At 45.6% G+C, this 21,675-nt stretch overlaps 1 protein-coding gene across 1 annotated transcript in view; it reads right to left on the bottom strand.

Annotated features, from left to right (window-relative positions):
• Positions 1-8,106: 8,106 nt before the first annotated feature.
• Positions 8,107-21,675, bottom strand: part of LOC146831383 (ethanolaminephosphotransferase 1-like) — a 363,147-nt gene continuing 349,578 nt past the window's right edge. Inside the window, exon 10 of the mRNA XM_085605667.1 lies at positions 8,107-8,622. Within this exon, the coding sequence (XP_085461793.1) occupies positions 8,557-8,622 (66 nt within the window). The 3' untranslated portion in view covers positions 8,107-8,556. The remainder of the gene's footprint in view (positions 8,623-21,675) is intronic.

Here is a 21,675-nt window from a genome sequence, read left to right as displayed (position 1 = left end):
AGCCAAACAGCCAAGACTTTGCGAAGTGTCTAGTGACGGTGATCAAAAAGTCAAGAGGTATCCTCTATCACCCTCCCTAAAACCTTTAACCAAAGCACCTTCATGGAACTTCGCTAGATACGCCGGGTCTTATCCATTCAACCCAGGAGAAAAGTTGTTTTCAAGCATGCTATTGGTGCATGCCTAAATGCGCATACACTCAACACTTTGAAATATATTATGTTATTAAGAGACATTTGAGAAAAATGTAGTATACCTGTAGTTTGTGAGACACACAAAAGCAGGAGAGCACTAGATTGACTTGTGGTATTTGATCTAATTCAAGGAGCACATATGAACAGCAGCACAGCTGAGTACCAATACTTCAACTACAAACAGACAAATGGATAGGATTTATAATGAAAATGCATGGCAAAAGCAACATCAATTGCCCAGAAAATCTGCTTCTATGAAACTCTGAGTTCCAAGGAAAGGACAAAGTCAGAAACCACGTCATTAAATACAAATTTTCAGAGGTATTTTTGCTGTAGTAGGTTAAATTAGTATAGATAAAAAGACACACACATCCTTTGACATTATACATTTCCGTGGAACATGTTATCAAGCTTATCAGAGAGGAACAGTGTCAGAAACCTTTTGCTCAAGGATAGTTATAGAATCTAAGACAGTCTAATAAAAGTAATGTAATAGACGGTTTGAAAGCTCTGTACTCTTTAACAAAACCTCAGGTACCTGTGTGTACAGTACCTAAGTGTCCTTTACAAGTCCCTTTGAGTGTTCATATGTATATTTCTCTTACATTGGATACAAATCTTGCGAGGGGCGACAGAATAATTGTATAGGTTCAAAAATGCATCAGAGTGTTTCAATGTATAACTATGCAACTTTATTTAAGTGTATGTCCTGTCATAACCATTTTTGTCTAGTAGCCTTACTGGTGTATTCGACTGATGGAAAAGGTGTCATCCTCAGTCTCATATGAATGATTTTCAAAATGAAGATGCTGCCTTATTCTCTTCCAGTTTTAAGGATGAAATACTTTCAAGGCAGTAGCTTTGTCATTGGACATTAGCTGTGCTTGACAACATTAGGAAAGGAACTTCAGACTGACACTCAAAATTAAAGTTTCGTATGTTGAATATATAAATCATTCACTTTATAGCAATCTGTCTCACTGAATTACTTTATATATATGCACCATATTCCAACTCTGCATTGTGATGTCACAGGATGAAGTGAAGCCAGCTCGGATGGACAGAAATGTGTTTGTTGAACATCCATGTGCAAATGTACTTTAATGGAGGGAAAAAAGATCCACTGGATTATTTTAGGACTAAGATTTCATTTGTGCTGCCTGGAAATCGTACCAAGGAGCACAGTATTCAGCTACAGCTCAATAGTTTAATAAGACAAGGTGCAATTTCTTTCCCTACTACAGTCTCATTGAAGTACTTCAGGGTTGAATCACCAATTCTGGCACTACCCGCTAGAGAGGGCAGTGACAGCTATAATGGAAGCCTAATTCCCACCTCCACTTAACTCTTCATGAGGTAGATAGTTTTGACTCCCCTGTGAATCCAGTGAAAGTACCTAAACACGCCAACGGGGCAAACACTACAGACTCTAATAGTCAACCACCAAGTAGGACATGACACACGTAAAGTGCATGCTCCAAATAAAAAACAATATCTTTCCAGGCATCGGAACGGATGCACCGTTCTTCATGGCATTCGCTGTCTAAATCTTCTCACTAAAAACAGCCAGCAATCTTTTTAGGGAAGTCCAGGTCATTAGATTTTTCGGACCATCTTGCATTCCATTTCCACAATTCTACCCTTTTCAGTAGGACAGTGACATTTCAGAAAGAGAGAGGGTAACTACCCCTTCAGGTTAATGGTGGTGGACAGCAACGTTGTATCAATTTACTGGCTGCTTTTAGAGTACTGTCTGTGGTGCTTTCTGTTTAGACTCTTGCAGGGACACAAACGCTGTTCATTTGAATGCATTGAGGGAATCTATATGTTCCAATATCGTTTTAGACTTCCTTTCTCTCTGTCTTTTTTTGTGTATGGGGATATGAGTGCCGACACACCATAGCATCTTAAACCATTGTAGCGTAATTCCAACTTAATGAAACGCCACACAATAACTAGCCATATGTCCAGTACATGTATCAATAGATTCTAGTGAGCCTAGGCAGGCAGGAGTTTTCTTACCCTTGGAGCAGGAAGCAAACCAGTAATACAGCAAACAGCGGAGTGAGCATAGATCTGCAAGTCACACTTAATGTGGGAAGTGCAATGCTCCGACTTTTGTTACACTCTATCCTTTTTCCACAGAATGGCTTTTTCTATAACATACTGGTGGGAATGGCTAGATCATCTTGTTAGATCCCCTTACTGATCGGCCAGCTCAGTGGTTCTTAACCTGTGATCCGGGGACCCCTGGGGCTCTGCAATGCCTATTTAGTGGGTTCACAGTTATTAAAATTTTAAAATATTAGTTGTTTAATAAATATATACATTAAAAAGCAAAATGGAAAATGGAACGTTTTAAAACATTCTGTATATGTGAAGAAATTTTAAATGAGAAGCAAAAATGTAAGGTAGTATCCTTATCTTGATTTGTGGGAGGAGTGCATGTACAGCAAACAGAATCTAGTATGGACTACCAGTGGCCTCAATTGAAACAGCAGTGGTATAGTCGCAAAAAAAAGAACATGCCATAGGAGCAAAAAAAGATAAAGTGATATGCCAAGGTCTATCATAAAACTTCATATTTCCTGGGGAGGGTTCCCTCCGACGAGTTGGGGAAGTCGGTTGGGCTGGGTGGGGGGGGATTTGTATTTGTGACAACACACTTGAACACTGGCTCACACACTGTTCTTTGCCCGGGCTTGAATTCTGGCAATCTCCGTATTGGGGCCTGGGGGTGGGGGCATGGTACCTTCCTAGCATGGGGTGGGTTGGGCAGTGGGGCGCGAAGGCTTGGCCGCAGGGCCTACCTAGCTTCATCCATTGGTGTCCCCTCGAGTAATGGTGCTGGGGGAGCGAAGTGCACAGCGTGACCCGGACAGTAGGATCAATGTATTGACGTGGAACATACGGGGGCTGGGAGACCCGCGCAAGCGTCGTCAGGTCTTGGGTTATTTAGACCGCCATCAAATACACATAGCACTACTGCAGGAAACCCATACAAACCCCCGTAGGGCACCTACATTTGCATCAAGATGGGCGGCATATGGCCTCTTTTCTTCATACTCCACATACTCCAGGGGAGCGGCCGTTCTAGTCAAAAAACATACCCCGTTTGTGCCTCTGGGGGAAAAAACTGACATTGAGGGACGATTCTGTGTTGTGTGGGGACGGATGGGTAATGCTACCGTTACCATTGTATCCTCTTATGGGCCTAACGTGGACGGACCCACACATTTCATCTCCCTGTGGGCAGTCATATTGGATATAGGGTCCACGCACCTGATCTGGGGAGGGGATTTCAATGTTACCCTAGACCCTGCCCTGGATCGCTCTAATGCAGACACTGCGCATCACCCCCGCTCACAGGCTTATGTTCTTGACCTAATGGCGCACCACTCGCTGCTTGACGCGTGGCGACACATTCACCCGGATACACGGGAGGGCACGCACTGGTCGACATTGCACTCCACCTGGGCTCGGTTGGATTACCTGCTCCTGTCAAGGACTTTAGGGCCCTCCCTGTTGGGAGCGCAACACTTGCCTCGTACCTATTCTGATCATGCTCCTGTGCTACTCACTCTGGCTAGGACTGGACTGGTTGGCGACCCGCTTCCGTGGCGCATGCAGCCTAACATCCTACTGGACGAATTGTTTAAGTTTGAGATGGCCCAGGAGATCACGGAGTTTATAGATCGGAATCGGGGGTTGGTGGCCTGCGTGGCGACGGTGTGGGAGGCCTTTAAAGCCACCATGCGGGGTGTGTGTATTTCTAAGGGCTCGGGAGTCCTGCGCTCACTCCGCGCTACGCTGACCACCTTGGAGCGAGCCTTACAAGCCCTAGAAACTGGTCCTAATTTTATGGGTGACCCTGTGGCACAATTAGACTACCGTACCAAACTCACCGAGTTCAAACTCGCGGCTGAGAGAGAAGTACACTTCCGCAGTAAGTATTTCACTGCATGAGCGTATGGCGAGGGGGAGCGACCTGGCAGGTTTTTGGCGGGAGCTGTTCGCCCTCAGCGTGGCGCTAATCACATACTAGAGGTCAGGGCCCCAGACGGCACAATGCAGCGTGACACGCCTTCTATACTGTCCACCTTCGTGTCTCATTATTCCGCCCTGTATACATCCCAACGTGAATCGCCCTTGGAGATGTCCGAGTACCTGTCAGAGCTTACCCTCGGATGGCTATCTGATGCTCAGTGGGAACTCCTGGTGGCTCCTATAGGGTTAGCCGAAATTAAGGAGGCCATAATGCAGACGGCGTTGGGTAAGTCACCGGGCCTGGACGGCTTCCCTATTGAGTACTATAAAACTTTCATTGACCCACTAGCGGCAGTTCTGCGAGAGGTGTTTGAGGAGGCTAATGAGACCGGCTCATTGCCGCCCAGTATGTCGGAGACTCTCATCGTCTCTCTTCTTAAGCCAGGAAAGCCCCCGGATAGTTGCGATTCATACAGGCCTCTTTCCCTCATCAATAGTGACGTGAAGATCCTGGCCAAGGTGCTAGCGAATCGTGTTAACCTCCTGATTGGAGGGCTGATACTGCCAGATCAGGCGGGGTTTATTCCGGGTCGCTCTACCTCCCACAACTTGCGGACGCTCTTCTCGGTTTTGAATAACGCGGATCCCTCCCTTGCCCTGGTGGCGGTATTTTTGGATGCCACCAAGGCGTTCGATTCGGTCAAATGGGACTATCTTCACCTGATCCTCAAAAATATGGGCATGCCAGTGGCATTCTCCAGATGGATTCAGATTCTGTACTGCTGCCCCAAGGCAAGAATCCTTATTAATGGCTGCGTCTCTGCTCCCTTCCTAGTAACCAGGGGTACTCGACAGGGGTGCCCACTGTCGCCACTTCTTTTCGCATTGGCGATAGTGCCCCTGGCGTCCCGCCTGCGGCAGAATTACCTCGCGGCATCCCTGAGATGCCAACGGCGGCAAATCTTACTGTCACTCTATGCGGATGATCTCACACTCTACATCAAGCACCCTCGGGATAATCTGAACCCTATACTTAGAGAGTTTGTTCGATTCGCGCGGTACTCGGGGATCCACATTAATTGGGGTAAATCCGCTGTCTTCCCTCTCATGAACGGTATCGATAGAGTCCCGCTTAACTATCCACTGAAGTGGTGCGACAAGGGCGTGAAGTACTTGGGAGTATGGGTTTCCAGGAACCGACAGGAGGTGCTGCACATGAATTATGGTAGGGCGCTCGACGCTATACGCTCGCATGTGGTCCGGTGGCTGACTCTGCCGCTGACCATGGCCGGTCGAATTTCCCTTATAAAGATGGTTATACTCCCTAAGCTGCTCTACCTCTTCCTCAATATACCGTTTCATCCGGGAGGTTACTTCTTTCGGGAATTAAGATCGGAGCTTATCCGTTTGGTATGGGGGGGGGAAGAGACCACGGCTTAAGTGGTCTGTACTCGCGCGTCCATACGGGCAAGGTGGATTCGATATACCGGACTTTGAACTCTATTATAACAGTGCTCAGGCGCACTATGCGTACTATTGGTATCGGCCCTCCCCCTTCATGCCACAGACTGCGGTGAGCACTGGTTGGTGGATCCGGTTCCACTGGAGGGGGCGGCCCTCGCCGAAGTGCCTTCGTCTTGCGCGGACCGCAACCCTGTACATGCTACGGCGCATGCTTGGAGTGTTATCGCTGACCGTCTGGGCTCGTCATTTCTCTATTCTCCGTTGATGCCTTTGGTGTATCATCCGGCTCTCCCACTCTTAGGAGAAGAGATGTTCCGGAGAATAAAATTGAAGATGGGGATTGCGAACTGGGGTGATCTCTTACATGAAGGTAGATTTCGTGATCTCCCGCTCCTCTACGGGGACGTTGTCTCCACCCCCCTGGAAATTTTTGCCTTCATTCGGCTCCGCAGCGGGCTACAGAAACTGTTGCCGGCATATCCGGGTGAACCCCCTGTTCTGGAACCGTTTCATTATCTGCTCGACTCCTCTTCGCCTTCGCATATGGTCTCCTCGCTTTATCGGCGGATATATAATTGTGAAGGGGGTGGTGTTGAGGTCCCGTGCGGGCTGGGAGGCCGAGATTGGCATTGTGTTTACGGACGACCAGTGGGAGTTCTGCTGTTCGCAGACTGAGATGATCTCCTCTAGTAGTAGGTTCCGCGTTATCCATTACAAATTCCTACATCATCTCTACTGCACTCCAGCCCAGATGCATAGGTTTCATCTTCGTGATAATGATTGCTGTGACAGATGTCATTCTCCTTGAGCGGATTTCTTACACCTGGCCTGGACCTACCCAAGCATAGATGAATATTGGAACCAGGTATAAGAGGCCTTGGGGGAAATGCTAGGGTCCCCGTTGCTGCCCTCTCCTTTGCAAGCCCTATTGGGGTATACTCGAGACATACCTAAGTCAGACCGCCGTTTTGTTACTAGTGCGCTGCTGCTCGCTAAGCTCCGTATAGCGTGCCGATGGGGGCAAGGTAGGCGCCCCAAGTTTAAGGAATGGCTGCGGGATTTGATTACCTGTCAGGAAAATGTCCTGTTGTATTCAGAGCTGCTTCCGTCTGCGTCCCGGCCCCCCGACATCTGGGGACCCCTGATGCGGTACCTCGCAGCACACAGCGACCAGCGATCGCCTTCCGCTTCTGTTGAGGGATGACTCTCCTGCTGCCAGCCCTGGTTGGGGGGGAGGCGCTTAGTACAGGCCTTTCGGGGATTGCATCATTTGCTTTTGTCCTACCCATGGGGACGCGGAGGGGACGCTGCCTGCGCAGGGGCGTAAATGATGGCCGCCTACGGTGCTACCCTTTCATAACATACCATTACATTGCCACAGCGAGCCATACGGGAACGCCACTTGTCCTTATGAGGCAGTGTGACTGGATGCCTTTGGAGGCACATTGCATGTTGAATGTAATCATGGGGGGGGCCTGTCGGGGAGGGGCAGGGCCTATGTCGGGATGGTTGGGGATCAGGAATGGCCTTGGGGGGACAGTGTTGTGTAGAAACATGTATCTGGCCGGTGTATAAGATTCCATGTAGTATGCTATTCTCCTACTGACTCCATGTATGGACAAGTGTGTTGCATTGTTGTTCTGTGATGCATAAATCTTAAATAAAGAGTTAAAAAAAAAAAAACTTCATATTTTAGAAATAAAACTATATTTAGAAAAGATGTAACTTTTTCAATTGAATCTCGATTTTTGCAGTTTTTGATTGTTAATTAAATAATTTCCATAATTTATGTATCTGTTAGATATATACATGTTTTGTGTAGTGTTTTGAGGTTTAAATTACAGAAGTTTGTTAGGCAGGGGTTCCCGGCTTGTAGTGGTGAAACACTAGGGTCACTGGCAGTCAAAAGATTAAGAACTGGTGGTCCAGCTTATGTGGGAACAAAAGAATGCCCTATCCACTATACAAGTCCGTGGAACTGACGACTTCTGTTCCCTCACAATGCTCGATTTCAGAGTCAGCAAATCTTTTTAGTGGTGAATGCTCATATAACTTCTTCCAAATATGGGTATTTCACAAAGTAAATAGCCTGCCGCATGCTGTTGGAAGGTGTGTGTATAAATCTCTCTCTCTATATATATATATATATATATATATATAGAGAGAGAGAGAGATGTTGTGCATTCTATGCTACTACGTCTAAAAACATCTTTAAGAACGTCAGAGCATCTCAAACACTGATCTACATAAAGGGGAAATTATTGCAATAGAAAGCACATTTCATAAGACTCTATAGTTTGGGCATTAAACACGAATCGAGCACAACAGATGTCGATGAAACAATTAAAACTTTTGACGGCTTCAGCTGTTTGCTTTTCGAACTTCACCAGTAGAAATATTCTTTAAATTTCAGACAATCAACTGTTTACAGTGTATAGAATGAGGCAAATAGTGACGATTACATCAATATGACATTTTATAGGGTCACAAGGGGGATGAGACAAATTATACAGTAATCATAAATCTGTCAAACATACTAGAAAAAACGTTAAGATTGCCTTTTACAACCAATGAAAGAACACGCATACGCTATACATTTTCCATTCCAGATGGTGCAAACGCTAGAGGCCCAAACAGAAACGAAAGACAATGTCCTGGGATGCCTGTTCCTTGGAAGCCTTTCTGAAGACGACATCACTCTTAACTCAGTTTGATCACACATTAATATCGTTTTCTGAATGGACCGAGGGACAAACCTTTACAGTAAACCCGGAGAAGATCTCAAACGTAGAACAAACAGAATATTATATCAGAGCATGGGATCGCAAGTCACACCAAAGTGCTGCCGGTGTTCGTATCGCGAGAGCTCGCGAGAAGCACTCACTCCTCGGTGACTGGCTGTCGACGGCCCTCAACCTTCCACGCGCTTCTTGGTGGAAAAGATGTAAATGTTGAAATGTTTACTCAGCTGTCGTCCCTGAAAGAAAAGACAAAAAAACAGTCTGACGGCTTTAGTATGAGAGTTAGGCAAAGACCATGCCACAAGTCACAAGCTTTCATACTCCAAAACCTTGAGGGGCAGATTTACAAGCCCCGTGCAACATCTTTACGACACAGTTGCATCACTTCTGTGACGTAGCGGCGTCGTAAACAATGTGCCACTATGCAACAGATTTACAACGGGACGCATCTAGGGAGATGCGTCATGTTGTAAAGCCCTGCACTACATTATACCTGCGTCAGGTATAATTTATGCAGGGTGGGCGTTCCGTAGCAAGGAAGCCTTATAAAAGTGACACAGTGAAATCTACACGATTTCACGGAGTCACTTGTATGACCCCTCTGCGTCAAAACCTTACGCCTGCTTGTAGCAGGAGTGACGCAGCACAGCAAGTATAGGAGTGTGCTGGAGTTGCGTTGCGCTTGCGACATGACTCCAGCACTGCGTCACCTTTACGCCGGGAGATTCGTGACGCATCTGTCTATCCCTGCGTCACAGTGCGCTGCATTGTAAATGCGGTGCACCCATGGTGGCGCAAGTTTTTTTTTACGCCACGCAAAATAACTGGTGCATCCCAGCTAATATGCAGGGATGCACCAGTTATTGTAAATCTGCCCCTATTTTTGTATCTATTATTGCACTAACTGAAGATAATGTTTTAAAATAACACAATGCATAAACAAGCCTACTAACATACAAGAGTATGAATAATTTTCTATAGAGATATGTCACGCAGTTACATACCGAAGTATAACCCCTGGCACTGGAAATAGGAGAAAGAAGGCGGACAATATATTTAGCACTTTTAAAGGGATCCAATGCTCAAGTCCTTGATTTTTTTCGGTGAGAAAGAAAACATAAAAAGTAAATTTTGCAGATGCTCAGTGGTGTGAGATTTTCATACAGAGTTTACTCCGAGGTGGAAAGTTTGCATGCACACATTTTCCACACGTGAGTATTCCTGGAATATTTGACTGGCATATATTTCTAGGAATAATCCCTTAATCCCCTAACTTTTAATTCAAGGTACAGCATTTTGCTCTGTCTTAATTCCCTATAATTCTTTATGAATTGAGTCTTACACTATCATTTACTGACTGTTCAATATACTACTTATAATATACCCTCACACCATTAATCTGCACACGTGGATATATTTTGTGTAACCTGGACAATTATACCAGGTGTGTCAAAAATATGCCTGACATCCATCATTTTCAGGATAATGTTAGGACTTGTGCGCTAGAATCTTAAGAAACTACTTCTGTGCCAACAACCTATGTGATGCTTATTGGCTACGACACAGAGACGGTGCCAAGAAAAGTTTTTCTCTTTATATATGACAATGGCTCTGATAGCTAATATCTAACCGATCAGTAAATTAATTAACATCAATTAGGGTTTCAGATTTTTGGGGGAGATTTTTCTGAACAATGAAGCTAAAAGAAGTGCTTGTCTTTCTCTATAGTAAGAATATCTCTATATTACTTTTTACATTTGGTATCAAAAGACTTGTGAATACTTTAGTAGTAGTATTAAGAAAAGTAACATTTAACAATATACTTGATGATATCCCCAAACTCTACAGGAACTTGATTTAATATATATCATATATATCTATTGCTTAAGTTAGTATCATTTCTGTTAAGTTATATTTTCTACATAGCCTTGAAAAAGCGACTAAACACGTGTAGGCTGTAATAGTATCTCAGCATTGCAATTTTTGGATAATTATTCTCCAAATTGCAATTCATTGGCTGCTTGCAGAATATACTGTATTCTCAAGTGTTACGATCTGTTAAATGTAAACCAATGTGTATTTGAGATTATATAAAAAAACCCTTGTGAGATTAGAACATACACTTTACATCTTAAAATAAATCAGACCTTTCATTTGTTTGTATTATATCTGGTGATCGAAGCACAAGATGGCAGATGCCACCTTTTAGGGCTCCCAAGTCAGAACCCAAAACCCTGAAACATTGTGCAACTGGAAATCCCTTCACGGCGGAATCGAGGATCAGGGAGAGAAGGGTCCCCATGGAGAGTTTCGGAATCCACTTGAAACGAGATTTCGGTTCTACTTGCCCCTTCGCCGCAGAGCCGGGTCTACAGTGCCTCAGTGCAACCATAGACAAAGATGACGGCTGCGCAGTGCTGATGGCCCAGGGAGCTGGGAGGAGGCAGCCTTAGGCGCTTGGCCTGAGGAGAGGTCAAGGGCCCCTGAGCGCTGGCCCTGGAATGGCTGTGACACTGGGGATCTCCCGCTTCTCTCTCATTTTATCCCCCGCGATCAGTGCTGTGGCTGGGTGCAGACAGAGAGAGCAGTCTGACCAGGCAGGAAGCAGAGAGTGTCTGGAGCTGTGCTGCCTGAGAAGAGGTGGTTGAGCTGAGGAGCCTCCACTGAACTATGTGTGCGCTGCATAGACAGAAGTGTGGCACATAAGACCGTTCAGCGCACCGAGAAGATAGTGTATGCTGGGCTGAGTAGGAGCAGGCAGCTCCAGTAGGACGCTAGGTGGCTCCGCATATGTCACTGAGGCCTGCTTTCTTGAGGTGGAGATGCGACAGCCGCTGGGTTGAAATTTTATGTTGGGGTGATGCAGTTTTGGGCAATGGTGGCTCATCATTTGAGGAGGATTAGAAGCTTGATCCATTGGACTGCCTATCATCCTGCATCCAACAGGGGTGCCAACAGTGATTGTGCCCCCCCCATCTGCAGCAAAATTGACCTGTGCTGCTCACGATGAACTCAGGTGGGCTTTGATGGTAGGTGGTTGAATGATCCGGACTTCTCTCGGGATGACTGACCAGTTGAACGTTGGAGACATGTTATAGTTGCATTGCTGAGGGCTGTGGTATCCTTTGACCAGAGGGGTGGCTGCTTGCCTGTGGGACTGGCTTTAGGGACAAACGTCACTGGCCCGATTTAGTAGATGAGTCCTTGGAAAAATTAACGCTATCTGAGGCCAGGTAGAGAGGTGAAAGTGGTAACTTGATGGTCTTGGGCCTGCCCGACTGCTCGTGCCACCTGTGACAGGCTAGTTTATTGGGTCAGGCCAACATAGTTCCAAATGAAGGTTTCTTTGAGTTGCACTTAGATGACAGACACAAAGATTGCTCCTTCATAACAAGGGGAAATGGATACATTTGTAAAGCTGCTCCATCAGCCTGCAAAGGTGACCGCTGAAGTGGGGGAGTTGGATAAAATGGAGCACGACGGCATAGGTGAGGAAGACTACGCCGGCAGGGATGCTATCTTGAAGGCAATCCAGTTCTCACGGCAGGCCTTTGAAACTGTAATAGATGAAGTTGGGGCTGATGTCACACTACTCAGGCAAGACCTTCACAAGACTGCGAAGGCTGCTGTGATTGAGGCTGAAAATCGCAGTGCAGCTCTGCAAGACACAGATGGGTACCTTTACCTCACCATCCAGAAACAGAAATGTTCATTGGGGAACTGGTGGCTAGGGCCGAGGAAGCAAAGGGTTTCTCTAGATGAAGCAATCTTTGCTTTGTAAGGTTCCTGGAGGGTGTGAAGGGCTCACATTTGGAGCAGTTTTTGAAGGCCTGGCTATGATCCATCCTGCCAGCAGACCAATTCTCAGCTTCCGTTTTGATAGAGTGGGCTCAATGAGCACTAATGCAAGAGCACCTACCCCTAACAAAGCGCCCCACCTAGACATATGATTGCCCACGTTTATATTTCAGAGACAGGACCTTATCCTCACAAGAGTCAGGAGCCTGATTGAGGAAAACTGGTTAAGAAGCAGTGGAAATCTGATGAGCGGATGGAACAAAAACTGTCATGGAGATAAAATATATCCTGCTATACCCTGCCAAATTAAGGATTATAAACCAAGTGAAAACATTGGTGTTCAACCACCTTGACTGACCCTGGGAGTGAACCCCTCTCCTGACTTGGAGTATCCCACTGTGCCCATGAGACAAATGGAAGAACAAGAAGGAGGATGGAGAGGTGATGCCGTGCCCACATGGGCTCGAGGCAGAGGCCAAGATTGCAACAGGTGGAGTCGCCTCTGGTTGGCAATGGGAGGATGTTCTTCATGAGGTGACAGATGCTTCTAGCTAGGAAGGATCAACTGGGGGGTAGTTGGAGGGTTGTTGGGTTGAGGATCCATAGCCAGAACAGACAGAAGATAAATAGGGTTAAGGGCATGTGGCCTGGCACCTTAATCTCCAAGAACAGCCCCAGTGGTCTCATCCAAGTTAAAGTTCAACCTATGGAGGTGTGCAATAATCTCTGATTTTCAATTACTGTAATTCCATTCGGCATTATTTATTCTATAATTAATCCTCATTACCACTTCTGTGTCATTTTATACAAATGCATCTTTATTTGAAATTAATACACAGCCAGCCAACAAGTTTTTCAAGGGGTAAGACCCTCTTCTTCAGGGACTATGAGGTGTTGTTTCCATTTGTGCCAACTGTTACGTCTTTCCATTTTCTTGGACTGCCCATCCACGGACCCTTTCATATGTGGAGGATCTTTGGGTGCAGGACAACATCAAGTACTTTACATAAGGTGTTGTGCCGTGGCCACACAAAAAAAGGAGCTGGGAGGGAGGCGATTTCAATCTGCTGAAGGCAAATCGAACGCTTGAGCCTTTAGGTTGCAAACGAATATCAAAACTATGTAGTACGCATGCAACTTGGGAAAAAGATGTGGGGGACTTTGACTACAATGAATGGCGAGAGGCTAAACTGGCATCTAGGGTGCTCGTAATCCTCTTCAACCATAGATTGAATTACTTTCAATTGACTCATTACAGACTGGAAAGAGTTTGGAAGATTGACCAAGCAAGCAATCCTCTCTGTGTCAGGAGGCAAAAATAACTTTCTACCATGTGATCTGGTAGAGGCCACCCATCCAGAGATACTCGTGGATAATACACGACTCACTAGTGAAGATCACATGCACTCTATCTGACCAGGATCCCAAGGTGGCGGTAATGGGGAATTGTGGACGACTGGGTGTGCACGACAGTGCAGATAACTCTGGTGGAAGTAGGTTTCATGGTGGCAAAGAGGGACATTGCTTGATGTTGGCAAAGTGTCAGTCCGCCAAGAACAAGACAGCAGTACAAAGGAACAGACTATTGTGTAGCAGCAGAAAAGATGGTTTATAACTGAAGGGGATGCTGCAATAAAACCAGGACATCTGGGGTCTGCGGCTTTCCAGACAGTCTGTAAGTTAACTGGTATTGTTGATATTTCATGTGTTGAGCCTTGGCTCTGATGTGAGATTCCTAGTTATCTGCCATTAATGTATTTGTATTATTGTATGCTTTTGTTATAAAATCAATAGAAAGTTACATAAAAAAAGTATTATGTTTGCTTAAGTACACCCTGGTCCTCCATTGTCTTGCCACTTATTATTGCCCCATCACACTGTTGAGAATCCTCAAACCTGAAATTGGTTTGTCTAGGCCTTTAGCCATTGCTGTGTTACATAAAGCATGTCATTAAAGCTCAGACCAGAGGACAGATCCTCTTTCAACCTTAAGTCACCAGGATTTATGGATCTGGGTATCCTGATATTCTGCTACATTTAGCGAAGTTTTTTGATCAGGGTATAGTATCCCCATCCACATATCTACCCCCTCAGAATTTTGGAGGCATCAAACACAGGTGTGTTTTCAGACCAAATCCATGTTCATGTTCTTACTTTTCAAGTAAGAAAAAATGATCTTTTCATTTCACAAATCTATATCAATGATTGTGGGCCTCTACACTGACAAACTAGAATGTATTAAAATATGCATAGCATACCCCAAGGGCCCAAATACCAGCAAGAAATCCCAGTAAAAATTGGGCATTCAGACGAATGTCAGGTTTTGCAAGGGTTATCCGATGAGTTCTGATGACAATCGGCCTCACTCCCCGGAGTGTGCCCCTGTGTGTAACAATGAAGATGCAGGCACGGTCAAACACCGGAGGGGTAGGCAATGGAGGAGAGAAAGAAAGCGAGACAAATGGCACGCTCAACTCTTCTCTGGCAGAGCTCTCTCTGATGTCATGACTCTGGTCACAATGCAGGTACTCACTGAGGCTTTCAGGACGTAGAGCAACCCCCAATCGAAAAAAGGTACATGCAGCATTTCAGTATGAATGAAAAACACATGGGTCCTGATTCACAAAGAGCCTCCTCAGTCGTGGTGGAGGCCCCGCGGTCCTGGGGGTGTCTCCGCACTCAAGCCGGAATCTCCACAATGAGATTCCTTCCCAAGTGCAGCGACTCCCGCAGAACTGGGGGGCCTTCGCCAAGAGTGAGGATGCCCTCTGTGAAACAGGTTATTGATGTTCCAAAAAACATATAATAAGCACGTATTCTCACAGACTTCTGAAAGGCCAGTTACATTGATCCTAACCAAGAGGGAGTGAAGCCAGTATGCCCCAAACTCAGGCATGGACTCGGGATATGCCTGACCAGAAAAAAAGGAGTGGGAGAAACACAGCCAGACAACAAAGCCAACAAGCATTGGCATAGCTAATAGGTCTCGCCTTTGGCACCTTATAAGTGTTTAGCCATGCAAGAGTTGCATAACTAAACACTTATAAGGTCCCAAAGGCGAGACCTATTGGCTATGCCAATGCTTGTTTTAACTGCTGCAATCTATTGAAGCCTCACGGAGAACATCAAAGCGGCCGCGAAAGTGAAAGTAATCGCGGTAAAGCGCGGCACGCATGCCTGCGCACATGCACTGTAGCTCTAGGCTTGCCTGGTAGCACTTTTTGGAGCCCTCACAAAATGTCTCGACAGTCCAGCGCATGCACTGGGTCAGGCGAGACCTAAAAAGGGGTCCAGAGAGCAAGGTCAACATCACAGAGAAAAGGATCAGAAAGCCATACAGTAAATCAACAGGAAACACCAGAGCCAAATCATAATCAGAAGAGTAAGGTTAGAGTATATAGGCAGGGTTTAGTAGCTGTAAGGTGGAAAATTCACAGTAGAATGCTAAAGCCAAACAGCATCCACAAAGCAAAGTCAGGATAAACAAGCAAAGATGTCAAGGAACAGAGAAACCCATAAAGGGCGAAAACAATAAAGGTGAGGGATAGGAACTATGGCCAACTTCAAGAGAGAGCCAATACAACGTGAAGTTGACAAGCAGCTTCCTAATCTGGCCATGTCACTGTCTGTCATGACCCAGAATTCTGCCCTTGACCTAGGCTGGCAAGGTATTCATACTGCCCCAGCCGCCAGAGGCTAGAATGATACCACCTTAAAGAAAAACTCTTCACCAGTGTTCTTGTAGTCTTTCTTCACCTTCAGGTACCCTGCTCATTCCTGACAGTACTCACCCCTTCGTTGCCACCCCTCACACCCTACCTTTCTGCTGCTTGCCTTTATGGATTTATTTTAATAAAAGGAGGACTCTAATCTAGGGGCGTGACAAAGGCTGATGGTTCCCAAGTGCATTGCACAGGTCCATGCCCCTTCCACACAATCAAGTAACTGACCTCTCACTCTTCCTTGGGAGAGGTGTGGCACAACGGCCAGGGTGGCTGACTCTGGAGCACAGGGCTCACGGTTTGATCGCTGGCGGCAGCTCAGCCCAGCCCAGCACCTTTTAAGTCTGGGCAATAGCTCGCTTAATTTTCCCGACGGCCCCCAGAGCCTTGAGTGCAGTAGCGGTCCGTGGAGGGAGTTCGGTGGGGCAGAGAGGCGGGGCAGGGGAGGGGCAGGGTGGGGAAATGTAAACACCGGAATATGGATGAACGGAGGTAAGTACACATTTAAATAAATAAAACGAATTTTGTTGCGCGCGCTGCATCGCATTTTGCGATGCAGCGCCCCCCAAGGAATTCGTTTTATTTATTTAAATGTGTACTTACTTCCGTTCATCCATATTCCGGTGTTTACATTTCCCCACCATGCCCCTCCCCCGCCCCGCCTCTCTGCCCCACCGAACTCCCTCCAGGGACCGCTACTGCTTGAGTGATTAGTTCGCTCTTAACAAATACCACGTTATTTATTATCCTTCAGTCCCCTATAGATTCTACCTCAAACTCCTGAGAGCAATCTTTCATAATTGGCGGAAGAGGTGCTGCTGATTTGCCTACTGCTGATTTCACCCTGGACACATGAAGCACTGGAGGTACCCTCCACTCTTCTGAGAGTGCTATGGCTACTGCTTGCTGACCAATCAGTTACGTTATTGAGGTTGGGCCTAAAAATGGAGGTCTGTACTTAGAATGAGAACTCGGCAAAGACAGAAAAATGAGTTGAAAAACCAAACCAAATCCACTACTTTATAATTGGATGCACATAATCTTTTATGATCTGCAAAACGTTTGTAATCTGACCACGCCCGCTGTTGGTGTAGGAGTGTTTGCATGTATGGTAGAAATTTCTGTTAGAATAGCCATAACAAGGAAACAGAGGTTTAAGGTGATAGATCTGGAAAGAGTCAAGGGTGAAAACCAGAAGTACAATAGGCTAACTTGGCCAAAGGCAATTTGGGGCCATATTATCAAGGAACGGCGATAACATTATCGCTGCTTTAGCGGCAGGAAACTGCCGTTAAAGCGGCGATAATGGGCTTGATAGTATGCCCATGTGAATTCGATAGAAGCCCAGGTTCTGGTGTGAACCTGGGCTTCTATGGGAATTCACAAGGGCGTATTATCAAGCCCATTATCGCCGTTTTAGCGGTAGTTTCCTGCCGCTAAAGCGGCGATAATGTTATCGCCTTTCCTTGATAATATGGCCCTAAGTAACTAACCCACCACTACTCATGTTCATTGCAAAGCAGCGGAGCTCTTTTTCTAAGGACTGGTTAATTTTCTCCATCTGTCCATCAGTCTGGAGATGATGGCTGATTGATTTGAAGATGACCATGCCCAAACGATGGATTAATGTGTTCTCGAATCTGGAAATGATTTGTAGTCTCACAATCTCTTTTAAAAAAAAGCACAGCTAACTGTGGGGCTGTAGGTAGCCTATGTAGTGGAATAAAATTTGTGAACTTAGTAAAAAGAAAATACACAACAACAAGGACAGCAGTGTGTTTTTCGTGAAGAAGGCAAACCTGTTATGAAATCCATTACAAGGGGCAGATTTACAACTTCTGGCGCATCACTGCAAATCAGCAGGGATGCGCCAGAAAAGATGTGACACGCAATTTTCTCCTCGCGCCACTACGAATGCGTCGTATTTACAATGCGGCGCACCGTGGCGCAAGGATAGGGCGATGCGTGTCGCATCCTGTGGCATAAGGGCGGTGCATTGCTGGAGTCGTGTGGCAAGCGCGACGCGGCTCCAGCAATGCACAGGGGCCGCCCATACCTAACCTGGTGCACCACTCCTTACGCCTGCCTCAAGCAGGCATAAGGTTTTGTCGCAGCGACCTCGGGAAAGTGACTCAGTCACTTTTACGAGACGTTCCTGCGACAGAACGTCCAACCTGTGCAGGAACGCCCACATGAAACCTAATGCAGGTTTCATGTGGCACAGGGCTTTACAATGTGACGCATCTTCCTAGATGCGTCATGTTGTAAATAAGGCGCAACGTGGCTCATGATTTACGCCGCCACTACGTCACAGAAGTGACGCAACGGCGGTGTAAATGTGGTGCATGGGGCTTGTAAATCTGCCCCCAAGTTTCTTACACAGTTGATCAGGAGGTGAGAGGGGAATCAGAAAACCAAGGGGCAGATTTACAAGCCAGGCTTTACAAATGAACAGCGATGGAACGCCCACCCTGCGCATTTGTAAAGCCCGGCTTGTAAATCAGACCCCTGGTTTTCTGATTCCCCTCTCTCCTCCAGATCAACTGTGTAAGAAACTTGGGGGCAGATTTACAAGCCCCATGCGCCACATTTACGCCGCCGATGCGTCACTTCTGTGATGCAGCGGCGGCGTAAATCATGCGCCACGTTGTGCCTTATTTACAACGTGACACATCTAGGGAGATGCGTCACGTTGTAAAGCCCTACACCACATGAAACCTGCGTTAGGTCTCATGTGGGCGTTCCTGCGCAGGTTGGGTGTTCCGTCGCAGGAACACCTCGTAAAAGTGATGCAGTGAAATCTACAAGATTTCATTGAGTCACTTTCCCGAGGCCGCTGCGATAAAACCTTACGCCTGCTTGAGGCAGGCGTAAGGAGTGGCACACCAGGTTAGGTATGGGCGGCACCTGTGCATTGCTAGAGCCGCGTCACGCCGGGACGCGACTCCAGCAATGCGCCGCCTTTACGCCACAGGATGCGAAATGCATCGCCCTATCCATGCGCCACGGTGCGCCGCATTGTAACTGTGATGCATTTGTGGTGGCACAATGAGAGAATTGTGTGTCGCATCTTTTCTGGCACATCCCTGCTGATTTGCAGTGACTTGTAAATCTGCCCCCAGGTATCTTTTGAAGCGATTTCTTCATCTAAGCACAAACAGAACACTCCTAAGCATATTGATGAACATCTTGCCTCACCAAAGGCAGAACAAAATATTCCTTTACTAGATCTAATGTCGTACTTTTACCAAAGTGCCCTGCTTTGGGCAACTCATGACACCAGAAAAAAGATTTATTCTGGTACCCTTTGTTGGATACAAACGTGTTCCCCTGATGGAAGACGAGACCATAAAAACTAGTTTATTCTTAGGGATTATCCTGAATCCATTCTTTAGTATAGAATTTCTTGATTTCCAATTTAACAGAGTGCAAAAACTACTCCACTTCGGAGACATGAGTAGTTTGTATGGCCACGATACAAGACGCTTCTGTCATTGGTTTTTCTGTCACAGTCTGTCAAGGCAATGCATCGGCTTTGCCATGTCTTTTTTCTGGTGGGTTGGTTCTTTAAAGCTAAAAGTGAGAGAAAAATAACACCCAAAGGGGAATTTCAAGCATCAGAACATCATTTTAGAAATCCTAAGTTCTTACCGTCTGTCCCAACAGTTATTGGATACACATCCACCTCTAGGGGAAGGCTCCAATGTGAATAAGCATATTTGAGTGGCAGCTGCTCATTTGATAAACTGTGTAAATCTGTTCTGAATATGTCAAGGTCCAAAAGAAATAAGCAAGTGGATGCACCGCTTCAGTGGTAGCATTCCTCTGTGACAGGGTAGCATCTGAAGCGAAGGAGGAAGCATTCTGTCTCACAATGAAAGGCACACATGTTTCAAAATAGGGGCAGTCATGAAAGACTGTTTCTTAGAAAGTCGAATACATGTTGTTTGTTTGGTCCCCAGTGAAAGGTGAAGTCTTTCTTACTTGACCAGACAATGGACACCACAATTGTTGAAAAATCTCCAATAAAGTACCCGTAAAAATTGGAGACGCACAAACATCTTTGTATTTCCTGCACAGTGCATTGAATCAGCCATTCGGCCACCACTGATACCTTTTAAGGGTCGATATTAAGACTTGGTCAGACACTGTAAATCCTAAGAAGGATACCGATGTAGCTTTGAAATTACATTTATCCAGTTTACCATTAAGACAAAGTTTACATAGTCTGCCTAAAACTCCTATGCATGTTGTCTATGTTCTTCCAAGGTCTATGAAAAAATGAGTACATCGTCCAAGTAGATTATGATAAAGGCATCAGATATGTCATGGATCAGCTGTTGGAATGAAGCAGGAGTGTTGTATAGACCAAAAAACATCACTGGATACTCAAAATACCCATCACATTTTGAAAACAGTTTTCCACTCATCTCCCACTTTCATTTGGACGAGATGATATGCTTCTCTGAGATCTAATTTGGTAAAGACTTTAGCTGAACTGAGTTGATCCAATAATACCAAGATTAAAACTAATAGATACCTATTCTTCATTGTGATGGTGTTTAATCTTCTGATGTCTACACAGGGTTGAAGATCCCCATTCGTGGTGAAAATGAAAAATATGGGCGCTCCATCACGGAACGTCAAATGACGGTGAAAACTTTTGTCGAAGATCGTTCTTATTAATATGCTCTTTCAGATGTTCATCTTCTGTCTTTGTCAAAGGGTGTAATCAACCATGTGGTACCTTGGCATTTGGTATCAAGTCTGTGGTTCAATCATATTCTCTATGAGGAGGCAGTGTGTCAGTATCTTTTTTTACTGAAAACATCTGTAAATTCTGAATTGTAAATTGAGAAGTCTTTGGGAAAACATTTGTTTTTACAGTACTCAGAAGTAAAGTCAAATTGTGACATCTGCCAGTACACTTGTGGACTGTACAGTCAATGGCTAAACTTTCTGTTTCTTAGCACATGTCTCTGAAAGTAAGTAGAATACCATCAATCCAGTGGATGGATTTGGGCCTGCTCTTTCTTCGAGTAGGAATATGATGGGCTTCAGCAATTTTACTCTCCATGAAGCTACTTGCTGCTCCAGAATCCAACAGGGCACGTCATTCAAATGTCCATGTTAGAGTTCCCAAAATAACTTTTAACAAGAACTGAGCTAGACTTTCTGCAGACGCTAAAAGTCCCATCACATTCGGTCTTGGTCTGCAGGTTAAAAGTAGGCTTGTACGTTTCCCTGCAACTTAGGCCATTTTTCTACAAAATGACCCGTTTGTCCATAGTCAATGCAAGACCCAGGCTTTCGCCATTGTCTATCTCTCTCTCTTGATGTGAAAAATCTTGCGTACATTCCCAATCTGGATTGTTTCTTCCAGAGTCAAAATGGAAGGAGGCTCCAGAATGATACTGGTTATGCACCAATGAGATATGCTTCTTCTTACTGATCTTCTCTACCTCTTTTTGAGGATTGATTTGAAGCACCAAGCCGATGAAAGCGTTGGTGGAGGTAAGATGATTAGTGGCCAGTTGACGGACATCTTTTAGATTATCTTGAAGTCTATGATAAAACGCGGCTACAGTGGCTTCATCAGTCCATCCTGCTTCCACTTAAAGCTGGATGAAGCAACTAATAGTAGAGATGACATCTTTGGAGCCCTGTTGTAAGGATAATAATCCAGCATGTGCCATTTGCTTGGCCTGTCTTCGTCCTAAAACTGCTTTAAATTGCTCAATAAACACATTGTATTATTGCAATCAAGTG

The sequence above is a fragment of the Triturus cristatus genome, chromosome 5_1 (genome assembly GCF_964204655.1).
Source record: "Triturus cristatus chromosome 5_1, aTriCri1.1, whole genome shotgun sequence".
Lineage (NCBI taxonomy): Eukaryota > Metazoa > Chordata > Amphibia > Caudata > Salamandridae > Triturus > Triturus cristatus.
The sequence above is the reverse complement of the archived record's forward strand: the minus strand, read 5'-3'. Positions and strand labels throughout refer to the sequence as shown.